At 40.2% G+C, this 16,351-nt stretch overlaps 1 protein-coding gene across 2 annotated transcripts in view; it reads left to right on the top strand.

Annotated features, from left to right (window-relative positions):
- ece2a (endothelin converting enzyme 2a) overlaps positions 1–16,351 on the top strand; it is a 314,403-nt gene that overhangs the window by 119,199 nt on the left and 178,853 nt on the right. For both annotated transcript variants that reach the window (XM_078564057.1, XM_078564056.1), the window contains exon 2: positions 3,439–3,722. In XM_078564057.1, coding sequence (XP_078420183.1) covers positions 3,439–3,722 — 284 coding nt within the window. The remainder of the gene's footprint in view (positions 1–3,438; positions 3,723–16,351) is intronic.

Here is a 16,351-nt window from a genome sequence, read left to right on the forward strand (position 1 = left end):
ATGGACAGATGATTCTGGTAGATTGGTGAAGCCGAGGTCAGGCAGGTTTTCCCTCTTGTTGGTTCTTTCACCACCTGCTGCATGCTCAGTCTGGCAGATATGTCTTTCAGCATTCAGCCAGCTTGGTCAGTAATGGTGCTACCGATCCACTCTTGGTGATGGGCATTTAGGTCCCCTACCCAGAGTGCACCCTGTGTCTTGTTTCTGTCAATACTTCTTCCAAATGATGTTCAACATGGAGGAGCACTGATTTGTTAGTTGAGGGAGGTTGTATTGGTAATCAGCCGGAGGTTTCCTTGTCCAGTAACCTTACCACTTTGCTCCTGTGCCCGTAAATTATAAGGAATTGTAAAGCACTTTTGAAAAAAAAAACTTGGCCTTGGAAATAGGAATAGGAGTAGGCCATTTGTTTCTTCGAGTCTGTTCTGCCATTCAATGAGATTGTGGCTGATCTGTGACCTAACTCTGTAATCAATGAAAAGCTTGGTTAACAAACCTGCTGACATGAGCCATTCATTTCAAAGACAAGCATGCTGTGATTTGTTCAGATATGTGTCTGATTGACAGCTTTTTGCATTAAGCAGACAATTATTTAAATTATATTTGGTTCCTGTTGCAGTTTTGGAGGAATTTAACTGGCTGCCCTTTTAATAACAGCAAGTCTATAATGGACTTCTGAAAAAGAGGCTATCCATCATCTTTGAAGTAAATTTGCCTGAAACTCCTGAAGATTGCTAAGTAACCAGATACTTTTGTAGTTGTTGAGCAATGAAAAAAATAACTATCCATAAAGCTTAATTAAAATTTAGCTGGGCTTAGGAGTTGTGAATTATTCATTATTTTCTATTACAAGATGAGTCAGCTACGCTTCACAGTATCACAGTATCTTTACAGTGCAGAAGGAGGTCATTCAGCCCATTGAGTCTGCACTGGCTATCTGAAAGAGCATTCCACCTAGTCTCATTCCCCTGCCTTAACCCCGTAACCTTACATGTTCTCTCTTTTCAGGTTAGCAATCCAATTTCCTTTTGAATACCTCGATCAAACTTGCCTCCATGACCCTTCAGGAGACTTGTTCCAGATTCCAACCACCCTCTGGTTGAAAACTTTTTTCCTTATATCACGTTTACTCCTTTTGCCAATTATTTTGAATCTGTGCCTTCTAATTCTTGATGTTCTCTTGAGTGGGAACAGTTTTTCACTATTTACTTACTGTCCATACTCCTCAGGATCTTGAATACCTCAATCAAATCTCCTCTCAGCTTTTTCTCCAAGGAAAACAGTCCCAACCTCTCCAGTCGATCCTCATAGCTACAGTTCTTCATCTCAGGAATCATTCTTGTAAATATCCTCAGTACTCTCTCCAACGCCTTTGAACCCTTTCTCAAGTATGACACCCAGAACTGAAAGCAGTACCCCAGATGAGGCCTAACTAGTGTCTTATACAAATTCAGCATGACCTCCTTACTCTTGTACTCAATGCCCCTATTAATAAAGCCTAAGATACTGTCTGTTTTATTAACTGCTCCCTCAACATGTCTTGCCATCTTCAATGACCCATGTACGTATACACCGAGGTCCCTCTATTCCTGCACCTCCTTTAGAGGCTTTCCCTTTATTTTATACTGTCCCACCATATCTTTCCTGCCAAAACAAAGCACCACGCACTTCTCTGCATTGAACTTCATCTGCCACTTGTGTGCCCAATCCACCAACATGTCTATATTCTTTTGAAGTTCAAGACTGTCCCCATCTCAGCTGACAGTGTTTCCAATCTTCATATCATCTGCAAATGTTGAAATCATACCCTGCACACCACAGTCTAGGTCGTTAATATATATCAGGGTCCCAACATTGACCCCTGAGGAACTCCACTACACACCTTCCTCCAATCTGTAAAACAACCATTTACCACTGTTGGGGTAGTATACTAGCATGGATTGAGGATTGACTAACTAAAGGAAGAAAGAGTTGGGATAAGGGGGGCATTTGTAACTAGTGGCGTGCCACAGGGATCAGTGCTGGAACCACAATTATTTACAATATACATTCATGACTTAGATGAGGGAAGCGAATGTACTATCGCCAAACTTGCGGATGATACAAAAATAGGTGGGAAGGCAAATGGTGAGGATGACACAAGGAGTCTACAGAGGGATATAGACAGATTAGGTGAGTGGGCAAAAAAGTGGCTTGACAGGGTAGATGCTGAGAGGTTGTTTCCCCTTGTGGGAAAGTCTAGGACCAGAGGACATTATCTCAGAGTAAGTGGGTGCCCATTTAAAACAGAGTTAAGGAGGAATTTCTTCTCTCAGTTAATCTGTGGAATTCTTTACCGCAGAGGGGTAGAAACTGGGTCATTAAGTATATTCAAGGCTGAGATAGACAGATTTTTAATCAGTAAAGGAATCAAGGGTTATGGGGAAAAGGCAGGAAAGTGGAGTTGAGAATTATCAGATCAGTCATGATCTCATTGAATGGCGGAGCAGACTCGATGAGCCGAATGGCCTACTTCTGCTCCTACTTATGGTCTTACTACTCGCTGTTTCCTGTCACTCAGCCAATTTCTTATCCAAGTGCCTACTTTCCCTTTTATTCTATGACCTAGAATTTTGCTCACAAGTCTGTTGTGTGGCACTGTATCAAATGCATTTTGAAAATCCATATAAACACTGCTGTAAAATTATGTCACATTGCTGCTACCAGTCACTTGTTCAGATGCTGTTTAATAAATGTATGTGGTGATTCAAGCCTAGAACAAGGTCTAAAGTAGGGTTATTTTGAAGAGAAGGTGGATCCCATGGAGACATAGCATAAAATCTTAGTTGAAGTAATCTATTAAAGGTGGGGAGAGAAGCTGAGTTTTGAGTCAAAAATGACTCTTATCTGGAATTCCGAATCATATTCAACTCGAAACATTAACTCTGTGTTACTCTACACAGATGATGCCAGACCTGCTGAGCATTTTCAGCACTTTCTGTTTTTTATTTCCAGCTTCTGCTGTATTTTGCTTTTAATCTATTAAAGAGTTTTCGATTTGTTATCCTGGACAAGTATGGAACTTACCTGGGTATCAGTGGAAAGTGTAAATACTAGGAGAGTGAGTCCTCATCTTTCAGAGTAATTTGAAATATGGAAGCAAAAAATAATTGAAAGTGAAAAAGAGTGAAATAAGTCAAAAATGTAAGTGTCATTCCTGGTAAGTGGAGTGCCATTGACCAAATCCATGTTCATTTGTGATTACCGCCATGTCATTATTCAGGTGAAAATGTGCCACTTATAAGGAACTCCCAAAATGCTAACATCTTCAGGGAACCATGGCTTTTCTGTTATTCCAGGGCAAAGACATTAGACAATTGACTCCTCAAAAAGATGGACATAACAGTTGACATAATTTCAATAAATATCCTGAAAGCGCTTCTTTTCTCTTGTTTCTAGGATGTGGAAATAGCTCAATGAGTTATGATATGTTCATGAGCGGTTACAGATCGATCACAAACATTGATTTCTCAGCAACCTGCATTGAAAAAATGGCTTCCAAATATGCTTCCTGCTCAGGTATGGAATGGAAGATTATGGATGCCAAGGCACTCGAGTTTGAAAATGAAAGTTTTGATGTTGTACTGGAGAAAGGTACACTTGATGCAATGATGGTAGATGAAACGGATCCTTGGAACGTATCACAGGAAACCAAAGAAAATATAGACCAAGTTTTGAAAGAGGTAAGAATCAAGATATTGAAAAGACGACTTCAAATGTTGAGCCATTCCCAAATGATATTTGCTTATTTTCATTTTTCCTTGGGAGCTTTACAAAAAGAAAAGGTAGAATTCCACAGATATCACGGGGCTCACTGAAGATTGGTTCTTGTTAAAGCTGAAATATTCTTAAAGAAGTATCATAAAAGTCTTAATTAAAATAAAACAAACTGTAGTTGCAGGTCTATTTTAGTCACTATGATACCTTGAGGTAGAATTTCCACAGGTATTCTTCTGGTAGAAGATTGGCAGAAATCTGAAAGAAACATCATAAAAACCATTTGTGCCTTTTCTCTGGGCAATTCACTGATCCTCTTCCAATGTTACTGCAAGATATCAGGCAAAATCCTCTTGGAATTCTATTTCATTGTGCTTAAGATATAGATGTTTTTGAACATCAATCAAAACTTCAGAGCCAAACTTTTCACCGGTCGTCATTTATACTATAAGGTGTAGGCTCACACTCCACACATGCCATGATGATGACATTAGGATATGGAATTTAATCTTCATGTTATGTCTTCAATTTTCAGAAAATATGCAATATAAGTACTGGTTACACTTAATGTTGATAGTATGTTTGCAAAAAATATTATGTAAGAATAGGATTTGTTTTTAGGTTCAAATACAAGACAAATTTCATCTGTTCTGCCTCATCCTCCTATATTGCTGCCAAACTCATGTGTCAAATTCATAATGAGTTAGAAATCTATTCATTTCTTAAAAAGTTTGTCAAAAGCCATAGATCAGCACATGTGTTCTACACTTCAGCAGGTTAAAAGCTGAACACTCAAAACCTACTGTAAACTGAAAATGTGGTTCTTTGGGATTTCGCTTCCTCCACTCCCGTGCCCAAGGTATTTTACTTTGTATTTTGCAGCTGGTTCCAATTTTTCATTTTCTGTTTAAGAGAAGAGGCGCTGCTTTGCCCGCAATTTATTTCTTGTCCTTTTGTGGAATTTATTTTAATCTTGTTCTATTGGATGCAACCAAAATTGGAAATTTAAAAAACCCTAAGCTACGGAGCAGTAGAAATGTAAAATAGATTCTAATCAAAGATGATTCACAGTATATACTCTTCAAGAGTGGACTGATTGGAAAGGATTTGACAGTTATGCATAAGTTAGGCACAGATGAACCAGTTACTTCATAGAGCACTGTGGTTTTGATTGTGTTTAAACCACAGGAATATTATCAATGAAGTAGAACTGGCTAAGATTTGTGGCCAGAGAGAATTCCACTGTGTTTTAATTCATGGGAATTGTCAGCCATGCTATTCATGCCCTCAAGATACAATATTTTTAATGCCACATCACTGTCTGCTAAAATGGGTACCTACATGGGCCAAATGATCTTTTTTTTCATTCTGCACTTTATTTTCTTGTTAGGTTTGCTGATTGTCAGTAGCTAGAAACTGAAGTTTCCCACCTCTGGTTGTAGGTTTCATTGGTTGCTAACAGCTTTAGTTGCCAGGAAATTAGAACTTTTGTTCTGTTATTAAAACTTATTCTTTTTTAAATATTCAATTAAACATTTGCCTATTGAAATTGTAAAGCTTGTTCTTTATTGATGAATATATTAAGATTTTTTTAAGAAGAAAAATTTCACCTATAGCTTACTTGGTAAATTCAGCACCCACTTCTGTACTTTGTCATAGAATCAAAGAATGGTTGCAGCACAGCAAGCTGCCATTTGGCCTATTTAACCTGGACTGGCTCCCCTAAAAGAGCAATATAGCTACTCTCAATCTCCCACCCTTTCCCTGTAACCCTGCAATTTTTTTCCCTTCAGGTGCTTATCCAATTCCCTTTGAAAGCCACAGTTGATATGTCACCATCACCCTTCCAGGCAGTGCATTCCAGATCATACGTTATCACTGTGTAAAAAAGATATTCCCCATGATGCCTTTGGTTCTTTTGCAGAACACCTTAAATCTGTGTCCTCTAGTTCTTGACTCTTCCACCAGTGGGAGCAGTTTGTCCTTATCTACTCTGTCGAGACCCCTTATGATTTTGAACACCTCTATTAAGTCCTTTTTAACCTTCTCTAAGGAGAGCAAACCTAGTTTCTCCAATTTATCTATGCAGCTGATGTTCCTAGCTTCTGGAATCATTCTCATAAATCTATTCTGCACCTCTCACATCCTTCCTAAAGTGGTTACAGAATTGGACACAACATTCCAGTTGAGGCCAAGCCAGTATTTTATAAAGGTTTTGGACTCAAGGTACATATTTATAAAGCCCAGGATTGAGTATACCTTTTTATCCACTTTGTCAACCTGCCCTGTCGCCTTCAACAATCTTTGCACATTTACCCCCCGGTCTCTCTCTTCCTGTGCCCTTTAAAATTGTACCCTTTATTTTGTATTATCTTTCCTCATTATTCCTCCCAACATGTATCACATTGCATTTAGAATCATACTTCTCTGTATTAAAACTCGTCTGCCACATGTCCAGCAATTCCACCAGCCTAACTATGTCCTTTTAATGTCTATCCACCTCACAGTTCACGATACTTCCAAATTTTGAGTCATCTACAAATTTTGAAATTGTACCCTGTATGTCCAAGTCAATGGCCTAGATTTTTGACCCTAGGCCAGGAGAGCAGAGTCGGGTGATTTCCTGGCTTGGCGAACCCTACCTTTAAAAATGGCTCCTCGCAGGGAAGGGATTTTCAGTCAGGTAGGGGTTAGGGCCAGGAGTGTGAGCTGAAACAGGACTCGGGGCAGGCGACCCTGGAACGAATCCGCAAGATGGCGGGCACATAGTGCAAGACCTGTCTATGTGCCTCAGCACTGTTTTTAAATAAATAATATTGAAACAAAACAAATTCCTCCAGACCTCACCCTTCATCCCCCCCCCCTCCACATACTCCCTATGCCCAACCCATGCCAACCTATGCCCCCCACCCACCCTCATGGCCCCCAAACCCCTATGCAATTTAATGCCTTGCTACCCATCCCCAGTGTTCCCATGCCCCCATGTCAGCTTGCTCCCCCATCATCCTTTGCCCTTACCTCCTCCATGCCAACTCACCTAGTATTCTTGGACAGTTCTTTGACAGGTTTGACACTTCCTGGATAGTTTTGACAGGTTTGACACCTCCTGGATAGCTTTGACAGACTTGACAGGTGTGACACTTCCTGGATAGCTTTGACAGACTTGAGAGGTGTGACACTTCCTGGATAGCTTTGACAGATTTGACATCTGGGCAGCTGGACAGTTCCTGAATACCTCTTTTACAGCTTGACAGTTCCCACTGAGTTTGTGCGTAAAAAAGTGTGTAATCATGTTAATTTTTAACAATCCCAAAGAGTGCTTTAACGCTCCCAAAGAGTGACTCCCTCTCCCAAAGGGCACCTTACCTCTCCCAAAGGTGTCCTGAAGCCCTAAATAAGGGGTGCCTTACCTCTCCAGAGGGATACCCAGGCTATCCATAAGAATCCACCAAGTCCAGACTTCCTCTTTTCTGATCTAATCTGCACACTCCAGATTCCACACTCTTGTTCTTAAAAATTCCCATGAGTTAAATGGCCAGCTGCCTCTGCGAATTGCGCATGTGTGAAGCCTGGCGCGTCTCCAATCCTGCCCCGGCGAAGATGGGAAATGATGGGTTTGGGGGCGAGACTTAGAAATTTCAGCCATAATTTCCGGGATTTTTGCCACAATGGAGAGACTTTGTTGTAGTGAAAATCCGCTCCAATATGTATCAGGAAAAGCAATGGTTCCAGTACCAACCCCTGGGGAAGACTTCTGTTTCCTGTCACTCAGCCAACTTTGCATCCATACTGCCACTGTCCCTTTTATTACATGGGCCTTAGTTTTGCTGGCAAACCTATTATGTGGCACTTTATCAAACGCCTTTCAGAAGCTCATATACACCACATCAACCACATTAGCTTCATCAACCCTCTTTGTTGCCTCATCAAAAATCTCAATTAGATTATTTCAACAGGATTTGCCTTTTACAAATCCAAACTGACTTTCCTGAATTAATTCACACTTGTACACTTATTTTTGCCCCGGATTATCATTTCTAAAAGCTTTCTCACCACCGAGGTTAAACTGACTACTGCTTTGTAGTCATATAGCCAGCAAGGTTCCACATTTGATTCAGTGTCAATGCTATTAACTGATTTCAGCCGTGAACAGTGATAAGCTGCTACAGTTGGACTGAGCATTCCCATGCTAAGATAAAGAATAATCATCCAGGGATTTCAGTCCTGATTGCCATTCATTGAACTCTGCTGGAAAATGTGTATATGTGGAGTTATTGCAAAGACATAATCAAACTGAGGTGTGGTTGTTGCCTGTATCTTAATGTTCACTTCTCCCTTGGAGAATGATGTGGAGTGTTAAAAGGATTTTGCAGGTTTATTAATAGCCTGATTTGAGCCACATAAATGCCTCTTCCATGGTCTACAAGTTCTGGAGTGGGACTTGAACCCAGGGCCTTCCAGCTTAGAAGTAAGAGCTCAACCAACTTAGCCACTTGGGCTCACTGAGATGTGGTGCCTTGTATGGTCACATAGCTTGGTATTCCTCACTGTCCAGGCTTGCACATGAAAAATGGTCATTAGGGTCAAGTACCAAAATGTACTAGCTCAGCAACAGTAAGTGCCTTTAGGAGAGAGGAGGAAAAAAACATTAGCCAAAAAAAAATTGTTCCCTCCCTACATCTCAGTTAGAATGTCTTCATGCTGTAACTGCCTGTTGAGTGAAAAATTCTTCAATTTCCAGAACTGTCACGCCTCACCTTAATGAGCCCAGACATATAGGAAGACAAAACTTTAGTGTTTAAGAATGGATCTGTAATTGTTTTTCTCTGGCTTGTTTTTATCAGTGTGAATGCATTGTGTCAAATCATTTTGATTGTCATGTGGCTTGATGCATTGATTCTCAGTTCTCATCCAAGCCAAGTCTCACTCCCTTTATATTCCGAATAATATCAGACAATCTCAAACAGTGTCTGTCAGGGTCTCCCAGTGGCATTTGCAGATAAAAGCATCTACACAACGTACTTGAAGGGATGATGTCGGCAAGCCCCTGCAGGGAGTGAGCATTTCATCTACTATTCGCTTTGTTGGGGATGTGATAATTAGGCAGCATGTTATCTGTCAGTGTAGTCACATTAATATTCTGTGCACATCCCCACTCTCTGCATGAGATTTCACCTCAAGAATCTCATTTATTTTCTAAACTCTACGAATTGAGTCTTTCCTGGGGAGAACAGTTACCGCTTTTAAATGTTTACCTTCTCTTTTTGCGCCCTCCCCAGTAAATAGATGTAACATTATCTGGAACTGTTTCTAACAGTATATTGAAAAAGATGGAAGATGTATTTAATTGTTGCAGCAAAATATATTTACAGTTTATGTAAAACGAAAATCGTAAATTATATTAGCTTCCTGCAATTTCTCCCCTGAGATTCAAATCCAGCTTCAACAGATCAATAAAAGATAGTGAGAAACTTGGTGACGCAGTGTGTTGGAAAAGATTTTTCACCCGTGGGATCTCAGCCTTAAACCAGCACAGGTAGAGAAGATCAATGGATCAAGGAATGCATTTTAAAATAAATTTTGAATGTAGCTCATACTCACTTGTTGATAACCCAACTTGCATGTGTGGCAGTTTAGAAGGATTTATTGGAATTATTAGAATGTTAAGATTTAATATTTCTCCTTGGGAAAAAAAAACCTTTGGGCCTATCTTTTCATCTTGGCCTTGTCTTTTTTAAATCACAAATTGGTGATCAACTATGGTAAAACAAGGTAATTTGCAGAAAAATAACATGCCCAAAGCAAACAATATATAAATAAGTAGAGGCAGACAAAAAATATCTTCAGTTTGAGCATTGTTTGTCTGTCATGAACATTATTCAGTGAATATCTTAAGTATCGATGCCCATTCAAAGAAGATCTGTTTCTCAAGGCAACAATATGAGCAGTGTGCTCCTACTTTAACGTCTTAAGTGACGTATTCTTTTAAACCAGTCATTATTTGCCAAATTTCAATTTATCTGATTCAGAATCTCTTGAATTACAAAGCAGGTCTTTTGTAAGTATAAAAATCCACACCAAACTTCAATATAAACATTTATTTCAACTTCTCTTTCTGACTTAAATATAGGAAATCCTGGTGCTTTATTAGTGTATGTTTTGAATTACTATTGTCTGTTTACTCCATGCATTCCTAAAAACAACTGTCAAATCTGAGCAGTAAGTCTAATCACAAATGACAGTTGGAGGTGCAGTGTTTTATCTCTTGTGGTGGAGGAAATGCACATTCACCTGTTTCATCTTGGCTATAAGGAAGCTCATTGGTTTACAATAACTGAATAAGTTAAATTATGGGTGGTGTTTTAATACATAAGATTGGGACATTTTTGCCAATGTTTGATGACTGAACTCCATAAATTTAGGGGCCTATTTTCTGTGAAATCCATAAATCAGCAATTTTGGATATAAATGCATCTCCTTACGTGGCTCTTGTATGTTGAGTGAGCAACGGTAGCTTATCCAACAGGTAAAATTTACCGGCATAGCAGCCAGGGCTAGAAGAAACAAGGTAAGTTTTAATAATTTTTTTTTGTTTTCGAGTGTGTCAAAAGGAGCAGAGTTGCTGCCTTCTAGGCCCCACAAGGAAACCTTAGCCCAGGATTCTTCTTTCCTTCCCCCACTGCGATTGCTTTCCAAAAATACTTAACTCATTCTGATGACGATACTGCTGCCTTCTGCCATTTGATTTTAATGGATGAACAACCAGTCCACATCATATTCCTGTCCATTTTGATCATACAAGTGTGCTTCTGTTTCTTTTCATTATTCCATTTTCAGTCTCTACAAGGTAAGATTGCGGATAGTGTTTTTCCAGAAGTTGGCCTTCCTGATTCTGGTCACGAATCCAGACAGATTCACCTGGCTGGAGTTCTGGTAAATCATGTGCTCAGTAGTGTTGATTGTAGTTTCTGGTTTGATTTGCGCAATACTCATCCTCCTACTCCCTTACTCTCTCTATGTCTATTGCTTTAAAACATGCCATAAGCATGTGTGGAAGAACAGGAAGTTGAGTTCAAAGTCGTCTTCCCACTAGACGTTCTGACAGAGCCAAACCATTCTGAAGCGGTGTGGAATGGTAACTCAATAGTGCCAAGTTAATATCGTCATTTTTCTTCAACAAAGTCTTTACTGTTCTTACTCCTCTTTTGGCCTTTCCATTAACTTGTAGGTATCTGGGTGAACTAGCCGTGTGGACAAATCTATAGCCTTCTGTGAACTTTTTAAACATTCATTTATAAACTATGGGCCATTGTCTGAAGTGACTAGACCTAGAATGCCATATGTGGTAAAAATTTATTTTAGTTATTTAATGACTGCCTCCTAGATTGGACCATGAAGACGTTTAACCTCAATCCATCTGGAGTAATAGTCAACAACTATGAGGAATGTCTTCCCCTTGAGCTTGAAAAGACCCACTCAGAGACACTCCCACGGTCTGGACGGAAACATGGATATGATCGGTGATTACCTTTGGTTCTGGCAATGGATTGCACAGGTGATGTAGCTCAAAATCATTTCCTCTGATGATTTTGAGATTCCTGGGCACCAAACAGAATTCTATGCTCTAGCACAAGACTTTGTAATGCCTGTTTGTCCGTTGTACCCTCTGAAAGATCTTGAGTCTGAGGATTTTTGGTATGACCAATCCCTCATCATAAATCAGCAAGAAATCCATGAGACTGAGATGTCTTCATTGCTCGAAGTATTGCTTCAGGATGAAATTGTTTGGAATGTATTCTGGCCATCCACTTATGCAGTATTCCTGAATTTTAGCACTTCATCTGCTTTTTGTACCTTTCAAATTTCATCTAGCCTCTATGTTGTTGCTGGTAGAAATGTTGTGGTTAATGAGGTATAGGACTCTACACCTTCAATGAAATTTATGTCCTCTTGTTCAGGCTTTTCAGTAGGAATGCTTGACAATGCGGCTGCTGTTGTTTGTTGTTTTCCTTGGACAAAGTTGGTTGTGGCATTGAATCTCATGTATCTCAGCCGAAATTTCTGGACTCTTGGCTGCATCTTTGCTAATTCTTTAGTATTTAATAAGGTAACCAATGGTTTGTGATCTGTCTCAATGGTAAACTTTAAGCATTAGACGTAGTTGGCAAATTTCTCACAGGCCCATGTGGCTGCTAATGTCTCTTTTTCAATTATGCGTATCTTTGTCCTGTTTCCGTTAATAATCGAGATGCATAGTATACTGGTCTGCATTTCCTTTCTGGATTTGAAAGAGTACTGCTCCTAGTCCAGTCTCTGATACGTCTGCTGCAACTATTATGGACAGTTCCAGATCATAGTGAGCCAATATGTCTTGTGAAATGAGCATCTTCTTTATCTTTTGGCATGAAAGTTGTTGATGTTCTTCCCAACACCATGCTTGGTCTTGTCTAAGCGTTTTTCACAGTGATTTGTTTACATGTGCAGATTTAGTTAGGAACTTCCCTACTTGATTGACCATCCCAATGAAGTGCTGAAGCTCCATAACATTGCGAGGTGGTGGAAAATCTTTGATTGCCTTGATCTTTTGGGTAACAGCCCTGATGCCTGATGCATGAACAATGTGTCCCAGTAAGTTAATGGCTGGTTGTGAGAGCTCACATTTATCGTTGAGAGTCACACTTGCTTCTTGCAAGCGTTCCAACACTGCTCTCACCCTTGCATCATGCTCTGGTATAGTGAACCCATGGATCAGGATGTCATCCATGTGGCAGATGATCCCTTCTAATCCTTCTAAAATGCCTGTCATTGTCCTCTGAAAAATCTCTGGTGCCGATGTATTTCCAAAGGGTAGCTGATTCAAGCAATACCTCCCAAACGGTGTGATGAATGTAGTCAGTAGTTTGGATTCCTTGTCCAAAGGTAATTGCTAGAAACCACTTTTTGCATCCACTTTTGTAAAAAAAAAATGTGCTTTTTGCTAGCTTTGCCACACTGTCATCCACAGGTCATTTGGTGGATCTCCCTTTCTACTGCTTTGTTTACTGTGTGAGGTGACACAGAATCATATTGAGCCATTTGGTTTCAGTAATGGAAACTTGTAGGTTAGGTTACAGGTGAGATAACTCCCTGATGCAGCATTGACTCAATTTCTTGTTTCACCTTCTGTAAAAGTGGGTGTGAAACTTTCCTTAGGGTGAATAAGTTCGCTGGTTTTGCATCTGGTCTCAATGTAATGTGATGTGATAGGTATGCCGCAGCAAAAAAGCTCCTAACACAGAAATCAAAGGAGAAACCTACAAAAACATGTAATATTCAAGCAATTGAAGATGAAAAAGACAATGAAGTGCCATTCTTGGGAGAAATTACATGATCTAATAGGAACTATTGCAGAGCAAACATTATGATCAATGGACAAAAAGTGTCCTCTCCTCTTCGGGAATGACACGCCGCATTTCTGGTGGGGCATTCTTCGCGCTGGTGTAGCTTTTTCCCGCCACAGTGAGAACACTAAATAAGGCAGCTACCGAGCCCTCTTCACTCTTTCTCTGTTTTTGAATAGGTGCACTGCTACTTCTGTGGTCTATGAACTGCACCGCGACAGCTGTTTTTGCCATGAGACCACTTTGTCACCTCGAATAAATACCTAATTTTGCTTTCTCTCTTTGCCTGCCTTATTAACGTTACAGCCTTCGCTAGTATTAAACCTCCCCTTCACTGCAGAAAATCTGATAAAGTCTCCTTTAAGACTCCTACAACAACGCGATCCTGAATTAATTCATCTTTCAGGGCTTCACATTTGCAATTCTCAGCTAATCGATATAAATCGTTAGTGAAGGAATCTATGCTCTGTCCTGGTCTTTAAGTATCTCTATTGAACATTGCCCTTTCTATAATGGTATGCCTTCTAAGGCTGAGATATGCATCGTTGTATGTCGCCACCACTTCATTTATGCCCTGTCTGACCATTACATCATATGCATTACTTCCTATGGCATAGAGAAGGATACTAACCTGTTCCTTGCTCATCATCACTGCTAGCCCTGATGCGGTTCTATAACTGGTAAACCTACAACGCCACCTCTTGGCTTGATCTGGGCCTCCCATGTGGTTGAAGCAGCCTGGTAATGGTAAGATTTTTTTCCGTGGCTTTCCCTCACTCTAGCCTCTCCAAGTTCTGTTTGCATTTTTCCCAACTGTCCTTTTCCCGCAGTCATTTTTCTTTCCACTTTTTCGAGTCACTGGGCTCTTTACTTGGTGCCTTTTCTGCTGTCTTTTCCGTTGTCACCATGTTAACATCATTGTGGATCTTAGGTGAGGTTGTCCTTAGCCAGGATTGATTGAGACTGCTGGAGGCAAGACTTAGCATGAGGCTGTACATAGAACTATCTCTCAGCATACTTTGTTGCCATGTGATCTTCCATCACTGATGATGTAGATTGCCTGTTTACATATTTAATATTCACCCTTTACACTACAAACCTCAGTGAGGAGCAAAGTGTTCGATGTTTACACATCTGTAAACATAGAAACGTAAAAAATAGGAGCCATTTGGCCCCTCGAGCCTGCTCCGCCATTCAATATGATCATGGCTGATCCTCTATCTCAATGCCATATTCCTGCTCTTTTCCCCCATACCCTTGAAGCCTTTAGTGTCTGGAAATCTATTTTCTCCTTAAATATAGTCAGTGATTGGGCCTCCAGAGCATTCTGTGATAGAGAATTCCACAGGTTCATCACCCCCAGAGTGAAGACATTTCTCCCTACCTCAGTTCTAAATGGCCTACCCCATATCCTGAGACTCTGACCCCTTGTTCCAGATCACTCAGCCTGGGGGAACATCACCCCTGCATCCAGTCTGTCCATCCCTGTCAGAATTTTATATGTTTCAATGAAATCCCCTTTCATTCTTCTAAACTCCAGTAAATACAGGCCTAGTCGACCCAATCTCTCCTCATACAACAACCCTGCCATCCCAGGAGTCATTCTGGTGAACTTTCACTACACTCCCTCTATGGTAAGTATATCCTTTCTGAAGAAAGGAGACCAAAACTGCATACAATACACCAGGTGTGGTCTCACCAAGGCCCTGTACAGCTGCGGTAAGACATCCTTGCCCCTGTACTCAAATCCTCTTGTAATGAAGGCCAACATACCATTTGCCTTCCTAACTGCTTGCTGCAACTGCATGCTTGCTTTCAGTAACTGGTGTGCAAGGACACCCAGGTACCTTTGTACATCAACATTTTGCAATCTATCACCATTTAAATAATACTCTGCCATTCTGTTTTTCCTACTGAAGTGGATAACTTCACACTTATCCATGTTATATTGCATCAGCCATGTATTTGTCCACCCACTCAACTTGTCTAAATCAGCTTGGAGCCTCATGACATCCTCCTCACCACTCACTCAGATTCCCACCTAGTCTTGTGTCGTCAGCAAACTTGGAAATATTACATTTGGTTCCCTCATCCAAACCATATTGTGAGTAACTGGGGCCCAAGCACTGATCCCTGCAGTACCCCACTAGTCACTGCCTGCCACTCTGAAGAAGACCATTTATTCCTACTGCCTTTTTCCTGTCTGCTAACCATTCTCAATTCATGCCAATATGTTATCCCCAATCACACATGCTTTAGTTTTGCATACTAACCTCTTATGTGAGACTTTATCAAAAGCTTTCTGAAAATCCAAATACACCACATCCACTGGTTCTCCCTTATTTATTCTACTTGTTACATCAAAAAGCTCCAGTAGGTTTGTCAAACATGATTTCCCTTTCATAAATCCATGTTGACTTTGCTTAATCTCATTGATTTTTTCTAAGTGTCCTTCATCGCATCCTTTATAATAGACTCTTGCATTTTTCCTATTACTAATGTTAGGCTAACCGGTCTGTAATTCCCTGTTTTTTCCCTCCCTCCTTTTTTAAATAGTAGTAACGTTTGCCACCCCCCCAACCTGCCGGGACTGTTCCAGAATCTACAGAATTTTGGAAGATGACAAGCAACACATCCGCTATTTCCATGGCCACCTCCTTTGGTGCCCTGGGATGTAGATTATCAGGCCCTGGGGATTTATCAGCTTTCAGTCTCATTAATTTCTCCAGCACTATTTTTTAATGAATATTAATTTTCTTCAATTCCTCCTTCTCGCTAAAACCTTGGTTCCTTAATATTTCTGGGAAGTTATTTGTGTCTTTTTCCGTGGAGACTGAACAAAAGTAGTTGTTTAACTGCTCTGCCGTTTCTTTGTTCTATATTATAAATTCTCCTGTTTCAGACTGTAAGACTATCTGTCTTCACTAATCTTTTTCTTTTTACATACTTAATAGAAGTTTTTACAGTTCACTTTTATGTTCCTTGCAAGTTTACTCTCATACTCTATTTTCACCCTCTTAATCAATTTCTTAGTCCTCCTTTGCTGAATTCGAAACTGCTCCCAATCCTCAGGCTTTCTACTTTTTCTAGCCTCTTTATATAACTCCTATTTGGATCTAATATTATCCTTAACATATTTTGTTAGCCACGGTTGGGCCACTTTTCCTGTTGTGTTTTTGCGCCAGGAAGGAATGTATAACTGTTGCAATGCATGC

Source organism: Cetorhinus maximus, chromosome 19, assembly GCF_964194155.1.
Source record: "Cetorhinus maximus chromosome 19, sCetMax3.hap1.1, whole genome shotgun sequence".
Classification (NCBI taxonomy): Eukaryota; Metazoa; Chordata; class Chondrichthyes; order Lamniformes; family Cetorhinidae; genus Cetorhinus; species Cetorhinus maximus.